Source organism: Microtus ochrogaster, linkage group LG3, assembly GCF_000317375.1.
Source record: "Microtus ochrogaster isolate Prairie Vole_2 linkage group LG3, MicOch1.0, whole genome shotgun sequence".
Classification (NCBI taxonomy): Eukaryota; Metazoa; Chordata; class Mammalia; order Rodentia; family Cricetidae; genus Microtus; species Microtus ochrogaster.
Genome location: NC_022029.1, coordinates 19,583,238 through 19,604,603, shown reverse-complemented (window position 1 = coordinate 19,604,603; position 21,366 = coordinate 19,583,238). Strand labels below are relative to the sequence as shown.

Genomic DNA, 21,366 nt, shown 5'->3' with positions numbered 1-21,366 from the left:
AACTTGATTCATGTGACTTACTCACAAAGACACAGATAGGAGAATCAGAACTTGATGCAAGTGACACACTTGCAGAGACATAGATATGAGCTTTATGCTTTAATCAAAAATGATTTTGTGAATTAAAATAGCACAGAAAGTTTGTTATGACACAGGAAGGCCACCTTAGCAGGTGATAAAGGGCTCTCTCAAGCTGACTCATGACCTTAGGGGTAGGACCAAATAACATGCCCTAGCAACTCAGGTTTTAAGCTCTAGTGTTTTACCATATTACCTTTCTTCCCTTCATAAGTTGTGAGACTTAATTTACTTAATCTTGATATAATTCAGTTTGCTCATCTGTGAAACAGAAATGATGGCATCACTGTGATAACCAGTGAAGGTAGATGCATGGGCAGAGGAAGCATGAGATGGTTTCACACCTAACAGAGGACTCTAAATTATAACAAGTTAAAAAGTATTTGTAATGTCATTTTTATGAATATAAATGAAATTTAAAAATGAAATTAAAAGATTTAAGACAGTGTTGCTCCATATCTTAGGCTGGCCTTCAACTCTTAATCCCCTTGTTTTGGCTTCCCAGGTACTGGGGATTGCCAATGTGTGAGCACTACCACATCTGTTTGATTTATATAAAATTTGTACCTAAAGGTAAATTATGTCATTGTGTTTAGATATTTACGTAGGTGCCTTACATTATTTCTGAAATAATAGGGGTCATATGTTTATCAACAGAGAAATTATTGGAAAATAGGCTAGCGTGTGTTAACTAAGAATTCAAATGTGAAAGCAAGAAAGATGCACTGTGCTTAGTGGTAAGGGTAAGTGGGACATCTTTGAACTCCTTTCCAGTTAGAGAAAACCACACACACACATTCTCAACTGGTTTGTGGTTAGTTCTCTTACCGCACATATTGAGACCTCAAGTCTTGTAAGGAGAAAACCATGGGTTACTAAGGACGTGACCCAAACAGTGAGAGGAGAGTTCTAGTTTACCAGATGGGTCTCAGCAGTTCAAAATGCTTGTCTCCAAGCCTGACAACCTGATGGGAACAAGCTGCAGGAAGATCCTGGTGTTTGACTTAGAAAAATGTTCCCCATTTGGACATCTAAGAAGAGCTGCTGGCCGCCAAATGTTTATGATCTTGTTGTGTTTGTTACTGTGATTTTCTGCCTCTAATTTCAAGGGTTTAACACATTCTTGGAAGTCATAAAATGGGAAAAAATATCTGCTAAATATTGGCTTGGCTGGGACAGAATGAGGATATCACTTAGTCGTTTCTCTTTCTAAAACTTATTGAAATTGTTGAATATCTGCTCACCTGTTATTTATTTATTTATTTATTTATTTATTTATTTTGTATGTGTATACTCACAGGTACACATATCATGACATGGTGGCCAGAGTTCAACTTTTGGATTCAGTTCTCTTCTACCTTGTGGGTCTCAGGAATCGAACTGAGGTTGTCAGGCTTGAGGCAAGCACTTTTGTTTGTTGAGCCATATGAAGGCCCCATTCATTCATTTCTATTCAACAATTTTTAACAAGCAGAAAGCACTGTCAGACACTGCTGAGTTTCCTAAAAAGCCCATTTACAAGGGTCAGCTGAAGACAGGGGGACAAGGCAAGCAGACACTTATTAACAGAGGCCAGTCTTTTCCCAGCAGCACCCACTGACACACAGGAAAACAATACACAGCTCTATCTAGTGGGGGCACCACTAGGGAAGAAAAGAACTCGTGTAGCAACAGACTCAACTCTGCTTGACAAGGACCATGCAACACTGGAAGACCTCCCACTTCCCTGTCCTGCCATTGAAGGGCTGCTGCTTTTCTGTGGAACAAGCCAGGGTGGCAGGCTTCACAGTGTGTGTGCTCTTACTGGAACACAGAAGCACGCAGGTTAAAAGTGAAACTTTGCCTGTGCTGATTTCTTGATGTTTGGCTAAATGGAAATACCCTAAGGGGCCAGGATCCGCACAGGTTTCTTTCTTCTTCCCGCTGCCTGCTTTCTACCTTGCCCACAGCATTCAGTATAACTCAGCTTTTTCTTGCAGGAAAAAGGCCTTTGGGCAGTTTACTAGAGAGGTAGGCTTTTCTTCTCTAACTTCTTCCCGCTTAAGGTAGGGTCTCCTGTGAGTTAGAAGATGATTAGATGCTTGTTTCCTTTTGTTTGTCTGTGCTTACTGGAAAGTATGCTTTGAATTTTCTAGAGGAAAACTATTTTTGTATGATAATTTTCCAGTGTTTTATGTAGTCTTTAAAGAAGGTAGTTTTACTATTTTTTTAGTTTTTAATGATGTGCACATGTGGATGTGTGTGTGTGTGTGTGTGTGTGTGTGTGTGTGTGTGCGCGCACGGAGGTATGTGAATGCAAGTGTTCATAGAGGCCAGAGGGCTAGATAACCTAGAGCTGGAGTTACAGTTATTAGTCATCTGACATGGGTGCTGGGAACCAAACTTGGGTCTTCCAGAAGAGCAGTAAATGCTCTTAATTGCTAAACCATCTTTCCAGTGTCACTCTGTCTTCTTTAAAATACAATAAAATTACATTGATCTATACTCCATCAATTCAAAATACAGGCTGGGTTTGCTAGAGTTTAATTATAGTTTACCTGCCTTATCCAAAGTACTTAGGATAAGAAGCACTGGATTTTAGATTTTTTTCCCCAGATTTAGGAATACTGCCTATACATAAGGATATATCTAAGTTCAATAACTAATATGTCTAAGTTAATCTTTCATATCAGAACACATTTAGCATCAATTTCTAGATTTGTCCAAAATTATCTGAAAATAAAATTGCATACAGTACTCTGTAAATGATTGTTATGAGTTTACTAACCTTTGTTCTCCTATATGAATCAGGCTTGGTGTGAGACAAATCACATCAGCCTAGGCAGTCAGTTCTGAGAGCACCATAATAGTCTAGTTCCCTTTGCAATAGTCCCTGCAAACTCAAACGCTAAGACCTGGCAATGAGTCATTTTCCTATGTACGATTCAGACTCTAGTGCAAGAGTCTTAAGGGACTGAGCTGCTAGATGGTGATGATGTAATGAGGGCTTCACCCTCAAGAATGATGTTAATGTCTTATGAAGAAATGGAGTTGTTTTTCCCCCCTCTCTCGTCTGAGTACACACAGAAGACATTACTCATGAGGAATGGGCTGGTGGCAGACACCAGATGTACTGTCACTTTGGACTTGAACTTCTAAGCCTGTAGTCTATATGCTCACATGTACACAGAACCAATAAAAATCAATCAATTAGAACAAGCAGGCATTAAAGGCCCATTTTTAAGATAAAGAATGGAAATTTTGAGTGACTTTGTATATTATACTAATCCTCAAAGGAGAATAGGGCTGAGATTTAGGCCACTGTTTAAACTGAGCTGTTTACTCTCAAGAGAAAAGAATGAATTGGTCCTAGAGTTTGCTGTCCCATGAAGCAGAAAACAGCAGGGTCCCAGGAGTGGTTATAAGTTCCCTAACCAAGGTAGATGTCTCAGGTTTGAGGCTGGTCTTGGTCTCTACTGGATCCACCCTGCAGCAGAATGTGTGTCTGATAGTGCAGTAGAACCTACCTCTTCACATGCACCACATACTTGGTATGTATGTAGGTGGGCTTCCCAGTGTCCCAGGTACAAGTCATGTTGTCTGAGTATTCATAAATGGCACATGTCACTTCACTGGGGACATCCGGTGGATCTGCAACAAAATGAATCACTAAGAGCTGCTCTTGATAAAGGAGGAAGTTGACAAATTGTCAGTTTCATAGGGAAACTAGGCCACTTGGCACTGAGTACCCATGGGCTCCTCATTCCACTACTACCACCCTGTAACCCAGTTTGTCACCAAGCATTGCTCCTCTTCACACTATCCTGTAGTCTCTACACCCGTGGGATTCTAACAAGGCTAGGTTCCTCCCATTCAAATAAAGCAAGCCTCCTTCCAATTCTACCTCCCCTCAGCTACCATTCTACCTTTTTCTTTTGAATAAAATCATTAAAATTATTCTTGTATAAATTTTTGTGTGAATGCATGTGTACATGATGTGTGTGTGTGTGTGTGTGTGTGTGTGTGTGTGTGTGTGTATGGTCTGTGTACACTTACGTGTGTGGGAATTCTGGTGCAAGTGGAAGCCAGAGACCACATTAGATTTCTTTCTTCATTACTTTTCATATTAATTTTTAAATATTTATTTTAAGCCAGTTTGGTTGTTCACCTTCCTAGACATGCACGGAGGGGGGCGGACCTTGGACTTTCCCTGACTGCTCTATGGACTGGAGAGGGAGGGGGAGAGGAGCTTGGGGGGGGAGAAAGGTGGGATGAGGGGGAGGGAAATGGGAGGCTGGGAGGAGGCGGATACTTTTTTTTTCCTTTGCTCAATAAAAAAAAATATTTATTTTATTTTTAATGACATATATCTGACTATGTAGGAATATGTGCATGCGAGTGCAGGTGCCTCTGGGAGCCAGGAGAGGGCACTGAATTCCCTAGAGATGGAGTTACAGGCAGTTGTAAATTGCCCTATGTGGGTTGTGGGAACCGAACTTGGGACTTCTACAAGAAAAGTGTGTGCTTTTAACCACTGAATCATCTCTACAATCTTTCATGCTTTTTTTCTGTTCTTGTTGCCGCTGTTTTTTTTTTTTGTTGTTGTTTGTTTGTTTGATTGATTGTTTGTTTTGAGGCAAGGTCTCTCACTGAACCTGAAGCTCACCAATTGACTAAACTGGTAGGCCAGCAAACCCTAGAGATTCTCCTGCCTTTGCCTCCCCAGTACTGGGATTACAGGCAGGCATCACCAAGCCTGGTTTTCATGTGGATGAAGGAGATTTAACTTCAGGTCCTCATGACAAGCACTTTACTAATGAAGCCATCTCCCCAGCCCTCTAATTTACTCATGTTTAATTTGCACAGGTTCTGCTGAAGCCACAGCTGTTAAGGTCACAGTGACCTTCCATCTGGAGAACTCCTTTCTGCCTCATCAGAACTACATCAGTATTACAGAGCTTGACCTCTGCAGAAGCTGGGCCTTTTCTTACTTTTCTCTTCAAGCCTCTGTTCTTAGGCTCTGTGAGAGATCCTTCAGTTTCCCCCCTTTGCCCTAAAAGATTATTTGCTCCTGTGGGGAGTGTATTTTCCTTTCTCCTTTGAAAGTTTGTTGTTCACATGCACTTCAGCCGTAAGAGGAAGAAAATTTCCAACCAAGTTACAATATGGATAAAACCTGAGGACACTGTACAGAGTAAGCCAGACATAAAAGACTTCATGATACCTCTTATAAACAGTATCTAGAATAGATAAATTCACAAATAAGATGGAGAATGACAGTGATGGCCCATTGTGCAGGTAGACAGTGTGTGGAAGTCTGGGATGAGGCCCGTTATTCAATAGGTACAGTTGGCAAGAAGAGTCCTAGAAAGAGAGTACTGGAAGGTTATAAACAAATGCAGTAACTACCACAGAAGCAAGCCCTTAACGTTAACAAAATAGTGGCTTATACTATGCAGATTTTACCATCACCACATCAAAAAGTTTTTTGTTTAAGGTTTGGTATTCATAGAACTATTTTAAGATGTGTTCTCTCTCTCACATCCTTGACCACACCCCCACCCACCCACCCCTGTTCAGCTTGTCCTCCCCATAGCCTCATTTTTTAAAAAACTTTTGTCTGCTAGCATTTTTTCCTATGAGAAGGAACACTCCCCTCCAGTTTCCTCAGCTCCCCTTCTTACCCTAGTCCAGTCCAAGGATGTCAGTAGCTAGGCTATACGCACAAGGGTGCACTTGACCTAAGCTGACCAATCAGAGAATTTCCCTTGGGAATGAGCTCATGACTCAGGATGAACCAATAAGAATTCTCTAAGGGTCTCTCTCTCCCCCTCTCCCTTCCTCTCCCCCTCTCTTTCCCATTCTCCCTCTTCCTGTTGCTCTCTCCCTCCATTTCTCTCTCTAAGCAGTACGTGAGCTGAGCTGCTTGTGACTTTCCTGACACAGTCCACAGCCCTTTCAGTGGTGCCGGATTTGAGAGTGAATCTAGCCTGTACAAAGAGTTTTGATGACAGTCTTTGGACCCTTAGGGCCTCTTGAGGCCTATGTAACCCCAGAATGGCATCCAGATGTCCTATTATGTCATTCAACAATAAGCTACCAGAACTGATGGTTTCAAACAAGCATGGGACTATTGAGTGCTTGCCATATTGCCACATTTCCAGGGCACTTCTCTTAGTTTTTCCATTCAGGTAAACTCCTGCCTGAGATGACTAGGCTGAGAATTACAAGACAGATGAAAGAAATCATAGTGGACACCAGGAGGGGAAATTGTGAGGAATAAAGTTTGGGCCACTCCACATGGATTTATGGGGCTCTCCATTTGCTGATGAACTTTTGGTTATTTTGATGGTTAGGGATGAACATTATCATCAGTTGTGCACCAGCCAGTGAGCCTACTAGCCACAATAGACAGTTTCAAACCATGGTCACACAGATGACCCTTGTTAAAATCGCTAGATCACAAGACACAAAGACATGAATATGGGGAAGACATGTGAGGAGGAGGGGGGGGTTTGATGGCGATGGAGAGTGGATAAAAGACAGTGAGGCTAAGAACCACCATGAAATGTATATGTGTATACAATTGTCAAAGAACAAATTTAATTAATATAAAAGGACACAGACATTTTGGTGTCTGCAAATTGTCTACCAAGAATATTACATGTTATTTCGAGAGGCAGATGGATCCCTGTGAGTTCAAGGACAGCCTGATCTACATAGTGAGTCCTAGGTCAGCCATAGTGAGATACAGGAGCTACACAGTGAGACCATTTTTTTTAAACAAAACAAAATAAAGCCAAAAATCTCAAGAAAAAGTTATTTAGCGCTTAAAAAATTGACAAAGAGTTAAAAATGGTATCATAAATTATAAAATGTTAAAGTAGATTTATGGAAATAGTGTAACATTTCTGGCATGAGTACAAATTTGGATACCTTCTAAGGTTTACCCCCTTGTGTATCATAATAGTGAAAGGTGAGAATAGGGCTGGCAAGATCCCTCAGTAGGAAAAGGTGCTTACTGCCCAAACTGACAATTCAAATTTCATCTCTAAGGCCTGTATGGTGGAGATAATGGATTTCTTGGAGTTGTTCTCTGACCCCCACATACATTTGATGGCATGTGCATACATATACACGTGCTCACATGCACACAGAATAAATAAAAATATAATTAAAAATTACAAGTGAGAACAATACCATGCAATCCAGCAGTTGTACAGCTAGGAGTGCATTCGTCATGAAATATCCACACATGTATAAAAATAACTTGCTAAAAAAGGATGTAAGTATCCTTCAAAATAGTGTTCATAATAATGGAAAACATGGACTCTCCTTAAATGCTCCAACACAAGGTTGAGCAAACTATAATATGCTCCTAAAACATACATTAAAACAATGCTGTTGACAATACTTGAAGGACTTAGGAGTTATTAGAAATATGCTGCGGAACAATGGCTATATGATAAAGTGACTTTAAAAGTATGTTACAAAGTAGTGTAAGTGTAGCAGCCTCCTTAGAGAAAGGGAAAGGCGGAAACTTCAAAGACTCATTCACACTTGTAAAATTGGAATTATGACATGGGTAGAATGATGGGCTCGTGCACTTGATAGGCATTTCTATTTTTGCTCATTAAAAGAATGTTGAATGTAATCAATTTTACTATTAAAATCTGTGTTTTGGGCTATAGAGATGCTTCAGTGGTTAAGGATATTGCTGAACAATTATGAAGGCTGGAGTTTAGATCATGGCACCTGTGTAATGAACTAGGCATGGTATGCACATGTGTAACCCCAGCTCCAAGGGAAACAGAAACTGAAGAACAACTGGGCCTTGCTGTCCTCCAGCCTAGCGAAGAAAATATGAGCCCTGGGTTCAGAGAGAGATGCTGCCTCAAAGACAGCAGCAGGAGGAGGGTGGTAGAGGAAAACATACAGTGCCCTCTTCTAGCCTTCATACCTTCACACACATATGTGCATGCATTCTCACACAGAAACACAAACAACTTGATCTTTTTTCAAACCTAATCTTGAGCAGCACTCATGACATGAAAGTGCTTTGTGAGAGCTTGGTGAGTAGTGGCGTTGGTTTCAACAGGAACCACGGGCTTCCGCAAGGAGGAAGAAATCTTTAAGTCTCATTTGAACCTGAAGTAGGAAAGTATGGCAACCTTCCTCTACATCATTCTGTACCCTGGGTTGTGAGAGCTTGTGGATTATAGCAGTGGGATCATGTCCTGGGGAGCTTGTGGCCTTGATATGGGTTTTCAGTTTTGCTATGTTTTCTTGTGGTTTTAGACAGAGAGCACTGTAATTTGACAGTTACAGAAGACAAATGTCAACCTTCTGGACTTTGTTTCACACTATACTCCATGAAGGAAATGGTCAGGACTGTGACTGCACCGTTGGCATTAACTTTGAAAAAGACAAAAGTGACAGCTCTGCACATGGCTAAGTGAGCAGTGTATGTTAGTGGGAAGCAGAATAAAGAGCTAGAGAGTAAAGCCACAGAGGGACATCCCATTGTTAGAGTCTCTGCTGGGTTGTAAATATCCAAGAATAAAGCTGTTTTCCGTATCCTGATTGCTCTTTGGGCTGACGAGGGAGGGGGACTTGATTGGGGGAGGGGGAGGGAAATGGGAGGCGGTGGCGGGGAAGAGACAGAAATCTTTAATAAATAAATAAATTTAAAAAAATAAAAATAAAAAGAATAAAGCTGGCTGTCCACTTCCTGAGAATACCCTGAATATGCGGGGAGGATTAAGACTTTGTTCTCTCTCACCAATCCCTACCCTTATAGAAGGCTCCCTGATCATTTACCAGGAAACTTATTAATTTAGTCTAGCCAAAGATCATTTGCCACGGAGACCTTCTGAAGGGGCAGGGTCTGTGGTTCTCTTTACTTTGTGTTTCTAATACTTAGCATGTCTTTGGGTACATGTATAAACCCATCACTGAAGTTTATCCCATGAATGGAATGGTTCAATTAAAAGGATGACAATGGCAAAAATTAAGATGAAGAGATGTGTGATGTTTCCGGTGTTGCAGTGTAGCTCCACACAAGGAGCTACACTGAAAATATTCAGGGTTTTGAATGGCTAACAAGTCTTACATCACTATAAGTACAGGTTGAAGACTGAAAACATGTAAGGCAAAAGTGCTGAAAATTTTAAGTAAATGGTTAAATGGAAACATCACCTGCATGGTTTATTTAATTTGACACTTTTCAATAACCTTTATTTAAACAAATTTCCCATAATGGGTTCTCACTGAATCAGAGATAAGAATCTAAGAAGCATTTGAGATTGTGAATTATAGTGGAAACTGTGATAGTGGTGTTTCAGAAATCACTCACCAGAGAGCCTTTGAAATGCCTGCATCTTTTCAGGGAAAGCACTGACTCCCTCTCCCTCTCCCTTCCACGATGTGTCAAAATACCTGCCACCGCTCTGTTCAAAGCAGTGACGACTACTTGGCATTGTAACGCTTACAGAACAAATATCCTGTATCAAAGCGGCCCAGTGAAAGCAGCATGCTTTCTGGAGCACCACAAAACCCTCAAGCCCCCACCCCCTTTTGACCTAGTTAAAAGGAAGTAAGTTTGCTGAGAACTCAGCCCCGAAGCACATTCAGCTTGAACCCAGGGGTTGAGTAAATTCTAGCCTGGCAGTTGGGTTTCCACACGCATAACTCAAGGTTTCTGTGAGGAATTGCACTTCGAAAATTAATGAGTGGAAAGAGTGGTGGTAGAGGATAAGAATTTCTCTTAGGCTGTCCCAGCGGGGAAACAATCTCTGGCCTGAAACTCAGCTTGGTTCTGGGCTTTCTGCAGAAACCCCTCAACCAGCACTGGGCTGGTGATGGCAAATAATCAGTCACCTGCACTCCAGTACAGGGAATGAGCGTTAAGTAAAAATTTTAATTTTTAATGCTTGTTTTTTGGATAAAGTTCCTTCACTAGGAAAATGAACTAGCAATTCAAACCAAAATGAACGGGCCTATGTTCAGAGCCAAACTGAAGGTTATTGCCTGAAAATAGCGGGCTCAACAGCATCCTGTATTAAAGGTTCATTCAACTGGACCTGGTGTAAGGCAGACCCATTCTGCTTTAACTAAAAGTAACATGGTGGTAACTGTTTTGATTTCCTGCTCCATCTTATAAAATCGTCTGCTCTGATCTCCATCACCACTTTTTTTTTCTGTTTATAGGATGAGGTGCCCTTTGAACAGGAATGGTAAGTAACACAGAACTGAAAACCAAAGTTGCTGGATTATTTCTTTTAATAGAAGTGATACTTATTTTAGATTTTTTCTTTTCTCTTAAACCAACAATTCACCTTTCTCTGAAACTGTGGAATTTTCTCATTTTCTCTCTAAATAAGTTGCAAATCATCTCTCCTCATATCAATCCTCAGAAGAGAAACAGCACAGCACTGACATATAGAGAGGCTGATTTTGTTCCTGAAGATATGGACAAGCTAACAAGACTTCATACATCAGACAAGTTGTTTGTCTATGGTTTGATTTTCACAATGTAGGTATAGTTTACTGTTTAATGCATTAATTTCAAGGCACATGGTGCAAGTTTGTTATTCAGGTCTAAAACATACTTCTTCAATTCTCCTCCACCTCATCCTACACCTAGCTATCTCATTTGAAAGACATGCATGCTTGATCAGCTGCCTGGAGTTAGCTAGGACAGTGACCTTATTACAGAACAGGGCAGTCTCCTAGTTTTCAGGCAGCCAGTCATGAGGCCAAATGATAGTGGGGTCTGTTCTGGCTCTTCTTGTCCATGATCAGAAGCCAAGGAAGAAGTGAGGACTTCTATAGTATTTTCAAAAGTGTGGGGGAAGGGGACCCTTCTGATCTTTCACCCCAAAAGGTAAAGATGTACTGAAGAATGACTCTGGCTTCAGAAGCCTCGAGAGAGGATAAGGAGGTAGCTCAGTTAGGTGTCAAACTGTTTGCTGTCAAAGCATGAGGACATGAGTTTAGTCCCTAGTGTCTGGTGTAGGAGGTCCTTCTGTCTATGTGCTGCTTTCATTGGTTGAATAAAGAAACTGCCTTGGCCTTTTGATAGGGCAGCACTTAGGTAGGTGGAGTAGACAGAACAGAATTCTGGGAGGAAGAAAGCAGAGATAGAGAGCTGTCATGGAGCTGCCAGGTCAGACACATTGAATCCTTAGAAATGGGTTAAATCAAGATGCGAGTGTTAGCCAATTGGAGGCTAGAGGTAATGGCTAAGCAGTGTTTAAATTAATGTAGTTTCTGTGTGATTATTTTGGGTGTAAGCTAGCCAGGCGGGATGAAAAGCAGGCCCTCTCTCCCTCAACAAATGCCCACATCACATGCCTGGCATGATGCCATAAATTTGTAATCCCTGCACTGAGTGGGTAGAGACGGGAGGATTCTTAAGGCTCCCTGACCAGCAAGACTAATCAGTGTGCTTCAGGTTACAGTGTAAAGCCTTGTCTCACAAAGACAGGTGAAAGACTCCTTTTGAATAGCACACACAGTCACAGACACGCAAACACATCAAAAAACAAAAGGCCCATAGATATTTATACAAATAATTAAAGGAACTTTTACACCTTCATAATATTGTGAACACAAACTGATTTAGTATGTTTTGAGATTGACTTGACTAAATTTTTCTTAATAATGACAGAAACAGTAATTCATAATAGGGCCTACGGGATTAGGAACAAGAGATTATAGGAGAATCTCCCTATGTATGGTTACTTGTTTGTTTATTGAAATGTGATCTTACTATGTAGCCCTGGCTGGCCTGGAACTCTTGATATAGAATGGGCTATCCTTGAACTCTACCTGCCTCATAAGTGTTGGGATTAAATGCAGAAGCCACCATGCCTGTCTGTAGAATCTTCTTACGTTTTATCAAAAACATGCATTTATAAGAATTAGATACTAAAATACTTTGAAGTTTTTAACATATATTCAAACAAATTATTGAAATATGGTGCTTACAAGTACTTTCATTTCACAAAAACATCCATGGAGGTTGAGGTCAACTAATCAAATTGTACAAGATCACACAGCTCACTGGGAGGACAGTGAGACAAAGGTAATTTGGAAATGCATCCTGAATCTTGGTTTCAAAATAGCTCATTGGGATCAAGCAGCTTCAAAGTTAATTATATTAGTTTGGAAAACAAATTCACCAACAAAATCCAAATAAAAACATGAAAAGAGCAACATTTAAACTTTTTGTTGTTGCCAATACTCAGGTTGATTAGTATTTTAAGGTCTAGCCTTAAAAGTCTTTGCTCAGGGCCTGAAAGAGATGCTACAGTAAGTGAAAGAACTAGTTTCTGAGGGCTATAAAGAAACTTTTCTCACAACACCTTCTTTCTATTCATGGAAATTTATCTATTTCTTGTTCTCTCCTTTCTCTCTGCCTCTAATCTGGTTCTTTTGTCCTAATTGTCTATAACCTCCTAGCTCTAATTCTCTGTCTCAATTCTAATTCTCTCTTTCTTCTTTCCTTCCTTCCTTCCTCCCTCCCTCCCTCCTCCTCTTCTTCCTACGTTTTTATTTTTTCTATATTCGTATCCTTATACATTTCTGCTAACTTCTTCCAACTTCTTCCTCCAGTTACTACTGTTTTTAGTTTGGTTTCTCAAAATCTTTGAAGACTTGAAGCAAAAGAAGGAGTTACCAGAATAGCTCTCAATGGTCAGAAGCACAGCCCTATGCTAAACAATAGGGGCAGAACCATTGCCATGGCAACATAAGGGTCCAAGGTTACAGAACTGAGACTGTGGCCAGAGGGCAGGGGGTGCAGTGAGGTAAGCTTTGAGACATATGTATTTAGTTAACAGACTGGCAAGTGAAGAATAGGTAGGCTTTAAAGTTTATGTGAGGTTAGCTTGGGACAGCACTTTGCTATCTGCTGGCAGACTGAATCTAGGATACTCTTGCTCTGTACCTTCCCAAGACCTATGGCTCAACAACTTCAGACATGCTGTAATTCTTGTTCTTCGGCATCTATGAAGGTCTCAATTGAGGTCCCTTTGCCTGGACACTAACTTTGACCAACTGTCTGTGAAGGAAGATAATTACAGGGAGGCAGGCTTCTAAGTTATACAAGGACCTGGTTGGGAGAGTAAGGGTATTGACTAAACAAGTAAGTGCTTGTTTAGCTCTCAGTACATAATTCTGCAGTCCACTACAGATCAGGAATTCACCATCCTGCTTCCTCCACTTTCAGAGTGCTGGATTATAGGTGTGCACGTTCATCCTTAGCTAAGAGCAGCCTCTCAGACCTGAGGTGCTGGCTTCACAAAGACTAATCATTCAGGCTAGCGTGGAAAAATTGTCCTCTGGGAATATTTGCCATATTTTAAAATTTATGGTGTTCTCATCAACCCTTCCCACTTCTTTCTTGTGTTGAAAGACCAGCAGTGGCTGTCCCAGTGAGCCATGATCTTTCTTCTCTGTATGGGCCTCACCAGCCTCTATAACTCAGAATTCATCAACCCGACTCTTTAGACATTTGAGTTGAGCCCTATCTTAAACCTAACTGAAAGTTAAACTATGTTGATTTGCTTTAGTTCAAAAGCCCAGCAATTATCAGTTAACCATTAGGATACACCACGGTACTTACATCCAGAGAAAATGTCTTTTCCACAAATAAGTGTCTCTTGAAAATGTCCAAGACATTCAGCAGTGCAATGCATAGAGGCATGAGGTTCCCAAAAGCCTTTATACCAAAGTTGAGCTGTTGTTCTATTAATCATGGTGATATTGGATTCTTCTTTCAAGCCATTTTTATAAAAATTAAGCTTCCTTGGTTGGCAGTTCTTAAGGGCTTCTTGGCAATATATAGAAACATTCATCCCCATCTGAAAAATTTCACCAGGCTCTACCCACATGTTACCAGAGCAGTTTATAGTTGTAATACCTGGAAATAAACACATAAAATAATCAATTGTTTGCAAATTATTGTAAGGGATTTAGAAGAAGAATATGCTACTTCATGTAAAATATATTCTTTCAATAACTGAATGATTACTGACGAATAGCTGTGTGTTTTCATTATGGATTCCCTGATGGCCAGCAGCCTGAACCAGCCTTTGAGCTTTCTCATTGTTAGAGAGCAAATACAATTTCCTCTTCTACCGTAAGGTAGAGAATGTTATGAAGCCACAGCATTTTTCCAAATATGAGACTCAAAGTAGACTGGGAACCGCAGAATCCAACTTTTCTCTTGATACTCAATCTATCCTTTGCTGTTTGGGAGGGTGTTTTTGTTTGAGATAAAACTTTTATCAGCTTAATGTGAATGAAATGATCAAATCCTTCCAAAAAAAAGAGCACTTAATAACCAAATAAAACACATCACTAATTTACTAATATAGGGGCAAGGTGAAAAACAACACGATTTATAAAAGCTCAACATTGAAAAAAAGCAAATAATGACCAAATCATGGAGAAATACTGAAAGTTGTTAGTAGCATCAATCTGTGTTAATACTTTTATTTTAAATTGTGTATGTCTGTCACTTAAATATGACATAATGGGTGTATTACTTTCATGACACCAAATCACTATTTTAAAGTTTAGTGCAGAGCTTGCCTTGAGTTACATTCCCACCAGTCTCCCCTAACATAAAGTCATTTGTATAAAATCAAATGGAATGTTAATGAAATAAAACTCTTATCTAGAAAACACACCAGAAGTTTTATGAAATTTGTTGTATCTTTTCCTGGAAATACTTATATTAAAATATATTTAAATCTTATTAAGATAAGAATAAAGATCAGTATTTGATTTTTAAAAAGGCCCTTGTCCTAGAAACACAAAGCTTAAGGAACTAGTTTATTGAGTATGTAGTTTAAGATTCCCCATTTTTTAAGGAACATTTACACATAAATTAGCAATTCTTAAATGTTGAAGAAGTAATAAAATAATTACAGCATCGTCAATAGGGAGTAGAACCAGAGACATAAAAAGGGAGTTTGTAATCCCAGGATTCATGAGAGTGAGGAAGGAGGAGCATGAATTTAGAGCCAGCTTTGCTACATATATTTTAATCTCTAAGATAGCCTAGGCTATGTAGCAAAGAGTAAGATGACATGAGTATGAAGACATGAGTTTCGTCCTTGGACCCCACATGGTGGAAAGAGAGAAGCACGTTGTCCTCTGGCCTTTCCCTTGTGCCTTGGCACACACTCTGTTCCCCAGAAAAATATTTAAAAAGAAAGAAAGACCTGTCAGGGCATGGTAGCATATGCTTATAATCCTAGCAATCCTTGGAAGAAGGATCCAGGCTGAAGAAGGAGGATGGAGAATTTGAGCCAGCCTGTCTTATATAGCAAGTTCAAGGCTGATGTACAAAATGTAACTTGGTCTTAAAAAATAAATGAAAGAAGGATCTGGGAAGATGAAGAGGAAAAGGAAGGAGGAGGAGACAAAACAGGATACTATTGAGTAGAGCAGCACAGGACCCAAGTAAGGATGACAGACATATTTTTGATGTACTCTATTTTCTTAAAGAACATATCTGACTATTTTAAATAAGTGTGACAATTCAAGTTTAGGAAAAACATATTTCTATGAATCATTGTGAAACCATTTTTAGAATACATAGAAAAGTCTCAAAAGATTTGGTCACATGTCCTGAGTTTTAGAAGTGGCTTTTCAGAACATATTGGAGGCAGCACAGAGTATGAAGAGTAGGTCATGTTAACTTGTTAGTTTCTTTTCTTTTTTAAATGCTCTTACTTTGCATGCAGCCCATGCTGACTTTGAACTCATGTAGTACCTGTATGATGGTACTATAGACATGAGCTCCTCTGCCCAGCTAATTGAGTTTCTTAAATAACATTTTAGATTGGTTAGAAATGTTTGACTTTTTGTAGAAATGTGTAATTATACTTCTATATCTTTATAAAGCTATTTGTTTATTTAAGGATTTTTTTTTTGACAGAGTAGTTTCTCTGTGTGTGCCAGGCTATCCTTGAACTCGTTCTGTATCCCACTCTAGCTACAAACTTCCAACAGTCCCCTTGTCTTGGCCTCCTGAGTGTCAGAATAAAGGTGTTGCCTCTGCACTTGGCCAGTAAAGCTACTGAAATTGGGTAACACTATCCTACTGAAAACCTTGACAGATGTCACCTGGATCCTACTAATAGTCACAGAAGAATGAGCCACAGTGCTAGGCACTGTCCAACACCATGTCTTACTTCACTTGCTGTGTACCCATCATTTGCATGTAGAAACAGAAGTTCTACTTATTGTCTGGCATCTTTTCTTCTAAACCTTCTAAGGCATCTGTTGAGCTAACTCTGAAATGTCCAGTTATCTTGCTACAAGTTTTTACATCTGTATCTGTAGCTCCAACATAACTGTGTTCACGACTACACATGAACAAATTGGAAGTCAGCATGGTCCCAAGCAAGGATGACTTACAAATTTGTGAAGCATTTCACATGAACAAAAAACAGAACAAAAACAAAACAAAAACTAAAAACAAACAAACAAACAAATAACCCCCCCAACCAGAACAAAATGAAAAAGAAAGAAAATTAACATGTTTGTCACTATTCTGAATCACCTAGTCTGAAAAACGTCACTCAACTTTTCAGAACCCTGTGCTGGTATTGTTTGTCTTCCTGGAACTGTACCTTTGCCCAGGAGACAATTGTGCGCAACAACAACTCCCAGATGCCAACCATAGCCTTCCTTAACTTCTGCAGTCTCAAAGGAACTTGTTCTATTGAATGTTAGTGTGAATTATGAGACAGAAAGAAAAACAGCGGCAAAATAATGGTTTATCATAAGGACTAAATGAGAGCTTGCTGTATAGTGACAGTCAATAATTAGTTCACAGAATTAAAGGCAGGATTTGGATAAATTACGTAACAGTTATGATAATCCCCAAACAGAACATCTCACGATGGTCTCCTTTGTGGAAACAGTCATGTATGACCATTTAGGTGTCTGGGGGAAAAAACAAACTAAACGAAACAAAAACAACTTGCCTTTGGAGGGAAGTTGAATTATTTTTAGTTTGTTTCATTCCATACTAATTTTTCTCAGTGGAATAGATATGGAACATCATGGCAATACATAATGGCTTGAAAAATGATAACTGTCCAACGTTCTATTTCTTAAATGAGAAGAGAGACAGAAACACAAAACACTTTACCTCCATGACACCATCTGAAGAGAACATAGAGGGCGATTCCTACATGCCACTGTAGTGTGAGGTGACTCACGTCCCAAATGAGGAAGAAACCTTTCATTTCTCTCTGGAAAAAAAAAGAGAAATGTTTATATTGTAACGTTTTAACGAGACACTGACACTGCATGTCTTGTGATTATTATCTTGAATAGGATCCTTTCCTTCAGAATGACAGAAATAGGGCAGACAGATGCCAGTGTTCTGAGGAGGTTCATCAAGCGGCAGATAAGCAGAGCATCTGGGTGGAACGTCTACCTTAGAGCAATGTTGCAGGTTACCCTATGAGGTCATCAGACCCTTTTTAAAATCACACGGCTCTCGCATCAAGCAGCTCCCCTCTCTGCTGTCTGACCATTCACAGCCATCAAGACTGGAAGACCAGTCTTTGATGAACAAAAGCTGGCAGAAACTGAAAGTTTCAGAATTCCCACGAAAAAGGATACAAAATGAGGAAAAGGGAATCAAGGCCAAGACATAACTATGGCAAGTCAAAGCCCAAGGGGACTCTTCATCTCTAGGCCTCAGAAGAGACCTATGATGAAAGGCACTGTCCACAGCTTACATGGGGGCCTTGCTCTTCACACATCAGTCTGGTTATGGAATAAGTTATTGCGCTTTTTGTCATTTAGTTAAACCTGACTTTTCCTATTGAAAGAACTTCAAAACCCAATTCATGGCTCGCCAAACAGCATAAAACAGGCAATTGGCATTTTTTTGTGGCTTATGAATTTGGAGAGCTCTTTCTTAATTATGACAATGTGTCTCTAAAGAGACAGTACAGCTGTAGAACTGCCTCATCAGAAGCTAACTGCTCACCACCAAGCTGTCAGAATTGGTGTGGTGGCAGACAGGATGAGAGACTCACCTTTCATCAGGAGCATTGCATGGAAGAATCACAGAACATGTGTGAGAGAGCAGTTTGGCCTGTGCATTCCTGGAGGGAAGTGCAGCTGTCGTTCTGTATTTCAGGGATCAGGGTCCCTTTGCCTCTCTGCTCATTCGAAGCGCCTTCTCTCTTCAGAGCCAAGCAACTGCCCTGGTGCCTGCCTGTCAGTGAGTGCTTCAGATTTTTACCTATGAGGCAAATGGAAATGTCAGCAGAGCCTTGACCTACATTTCCGTTTCCTGAAGAGGAACTTGGTGTCCATTTCATAATGACTAGCTCTCGTGTCGCTTTTTGGGAAAACCCAGATTACTGAAAGTGAACTGCTGTGTCAATACTTTTTCTCCTCACCTTAACTGAAAATACTGTCTTATTCAAGAAGTCAAACAGATGGGCATGCTTGTATGTGTCCTTTTTTTGGAGAGGGGGGGTGTACGGGTGTCTTTAATACTAGCACTTAGGAAGGAGAGGAAGGCAGATCTCTTTGAGTTCAAGGTCAGCCTGGTCTATATAGGGAATTAGAGGCCTGCTAGGGTTACATAGTGAGATGTAGTCCCAAAATGAACATTAGAAAAGAAAAGAAAACGTCACTCCATATAGCTGCTTGTTTCTCTACCTGCACCATACACTGAAGTGAGAGAGAGGATGAGGGCGAGAGATTTGGAGAAACCCTCCACTCCCCGGAGCTCCTTCAGAGATAACGACAACTAAGGAGGAAGTCACACCACTCTCTCCTGTTGGCCTCATTTCCAGATTCATTTTTACCAGTCCAAACCACACTGTTTGTTGCGCAGAAGCTTCCTGAGTCTTAACCCAGAGGCTGTGTTTCCCCAGAAGGAAGCTGAAGTTTCTCTGTGCCAAAGCTCCTCCTCTTTCCTTTGGTTGCTGAGGGACAATGGTGGGTAAAGGAATAACAAATTTTAGCTTGCAAAATTCTGAGAAATGAGATTTCAGAGCAGAGGAGGGAATATGGAAGGGAGGGATGATATGCACTTCCAACACAACAAAGGAGCCAAACCTTACAAGGGTAAAAGGGACAGGGATTATAGCCCTGTAAATATTTAGTTTGCTAACAAATGCAGGGAGCAGACAAGAGAAACAGACTTGTGAAGGAAAGAAAACAGAAAGTGTGTGAACGAAAAGTCAGCTTTGGCGCCTCCAGCAAGTTAAAGAGTAACTTATGCACAAAACTTCATGTTTTTTCCTTATGGTTCCCGTGCTGGTTTGAATGAGAATGACTCCCATATGCCTGGACACAGCTTATCTAGTTGCTGCTGTTTAGGAAGGTGTGGCCTTGGAGAAGCTGTGTGACCCGAGGTGCGCGTGTTGGGGGTGGGTGTTGGGGTTTCTGAAGCCCACACCAGACACAATCTTGCTCTCTCTGCCTCCACCTTGCTGTTCAGATGTGAGTTCTCAGCCCCTGCAGCAGCACCATGCCTGCCTGTCTGCTGCCGTAATGATCATTAACTCCCTCTCCCGAACTGTCAGCAAGTCTCTACTGACGCTTTCACTTACTTTGGGGCTCTTACCAGGTGCAATGTGATAATGTCGTCAGGCTGCTTGGCTTCAAAAATATTCACTAGAGCCGGGCGGTGGTGGCGCACGCCTTTAATCCCAGCACTCGGGAGGCAGAGGCAGGCGGATCTCTGTGAGTTCGAGACCAGCCTGGTCTACAGAGCTTGTCCAGGCTCCAAAACCACAGAGAAACCCTGTCTCGAAAAACCAAAAAACAAAAAACAAAAAAAAAATATTCACTAGAGTGAGAGTAGGACATACCTTCCCATGCTCCAAAAGAAAAGAAGAAATTTCTTCCCTACAAGGAAAGAGAATCTTGAATAAGAATGAACAATGTAGAGCTGGGGAGATGGATAAGTAGGTGAAAGGCTTGCCCTGACTCTGATCCATTTACAGCTCACGGGGGTGTGTATATTTATTAAGAAAAGTTACTTTAAATCCCCAACCTTTGAGGGGCTGAGGATCTCTAGTTCAAGGACAGTTGGGTTATAAAATGTTTAAAGACACTGTGGGAAATTGAATAATACCCTGTTTCAAAAATGAAACAAAGCCTGGGTCTGGAAATGTGGTTTAGCTCTTAAGAGTGCTTGCTGCTCTTCCAGAGGACCCATTTTCAGTTCCAAGCAAGCACACTGTCAGAGAACATTTAAACACAGTTGTGCTCAAACTCTTTGCAGATAATGAGACTGCAATTTCTGTGGGTAAAATCTGGACATTGAGATTTTTGCAAAAACAAACAAACAAAAAAACCCTGAATGACTATAATAAATGAGAACCCCTGAAAAACATAAACGTGTTATAACTTTGAGGACCAAGCTGAAGAAGTGACTGCTAATCAGGAGTTATTATTTGTTATGGCCTTACAAGCTGTAGAGGAGGTGTGAAAACCATTTCTCTCACTGAGAACAGAGAGTGCAAGTGACAGCGCCTCAGGGTCTTCAGTTCACTTCTCCAGAGTGAGAATAGAGAACCTTCAATCCAGAAATAATATTACGAGAGAGTGAGCATGGCAGTATATGCCTGTCATCCTAGTCTTTGGGAGTCTGAGGCAGGAGGATCATGAGTTTGAGTCCAGCCTTAGTTATCCAGCAAGATCCTCCCTGCCCAGCCCACCCCTGCCATGCCAAAATAAACAACTTCAGGTCAGCAGCAGCCTGAAATTGGTGTGGCATTCCTGCCTAAACAGTTAAGCTTCATTCTGAAGGCAAAAAAGTGATGTCAAATATTGCTAAGTAAAGAAATAACATTATCCAATTGAGCTTTAGAAGATAATTCTGATGACTATGTGGAGAACTGATTAAAGACGAAGCCACCTTCCATGTCTGAGTCTGGCTACCAAGACTCAACTGGGGCCAGAAGAAAAGCCAAGCAGTAGGAATCTGAAGTGGAGGAGTGTTCTGCAAATTCTTTTGCTTGGAATGAGTGAAAATATCCATATCCAGTTTCCCTGAGCACAATCAACACATTGTTATTACCAGGCTGCTAAAAGTTGTTTGTCTTAGTTTGTTTGGGTTGATAGAGTCTTAATTATACATTCTACTTTGATAGAGGAAGGTCATTGGTTAATTAAATAAAGAAGCTGCTTGCCCTGATAGGTTAAAACATAGATGGGAGGAGTAAACAGAACAGAACTCTGGGAGGAAGAGGAAGTGAGCTCAGAGACTCGACAGCTCCCGGCTCCCAGGCAGACGCCTCAGAG

At 40.6% G+C, this 21,366-nt stretch overlaps 1 protein-coding gene across 1 annotated transcript in view; it reads right to left on the bottom strand.

Annotated features, from left to right (window-relative positions):
* Positions 1–17,894, bottom strand: part of Il23r (interleukin 23 receptor) — a 76,908-nt gene extending 59,014 nt beyond the window's left edge. Inside the window, 4 exon segments of the mRNA XM_013351285.1 lie at positions 3,585–3,708; positions 13,688–13,984; positions 17,234–17,336; positions 17,832–17,894. Of these exon segments, the coding sequence (XP_013206739.1) occupies positions 3,585–3,708; positions 13,688–13,984; positions 17,234–17,336; positions 17,832–17,894 (587 nt within the window).
* Between the last annotated feature and the right edge of the window lie 3,472 nt (positions 17,895–21,366).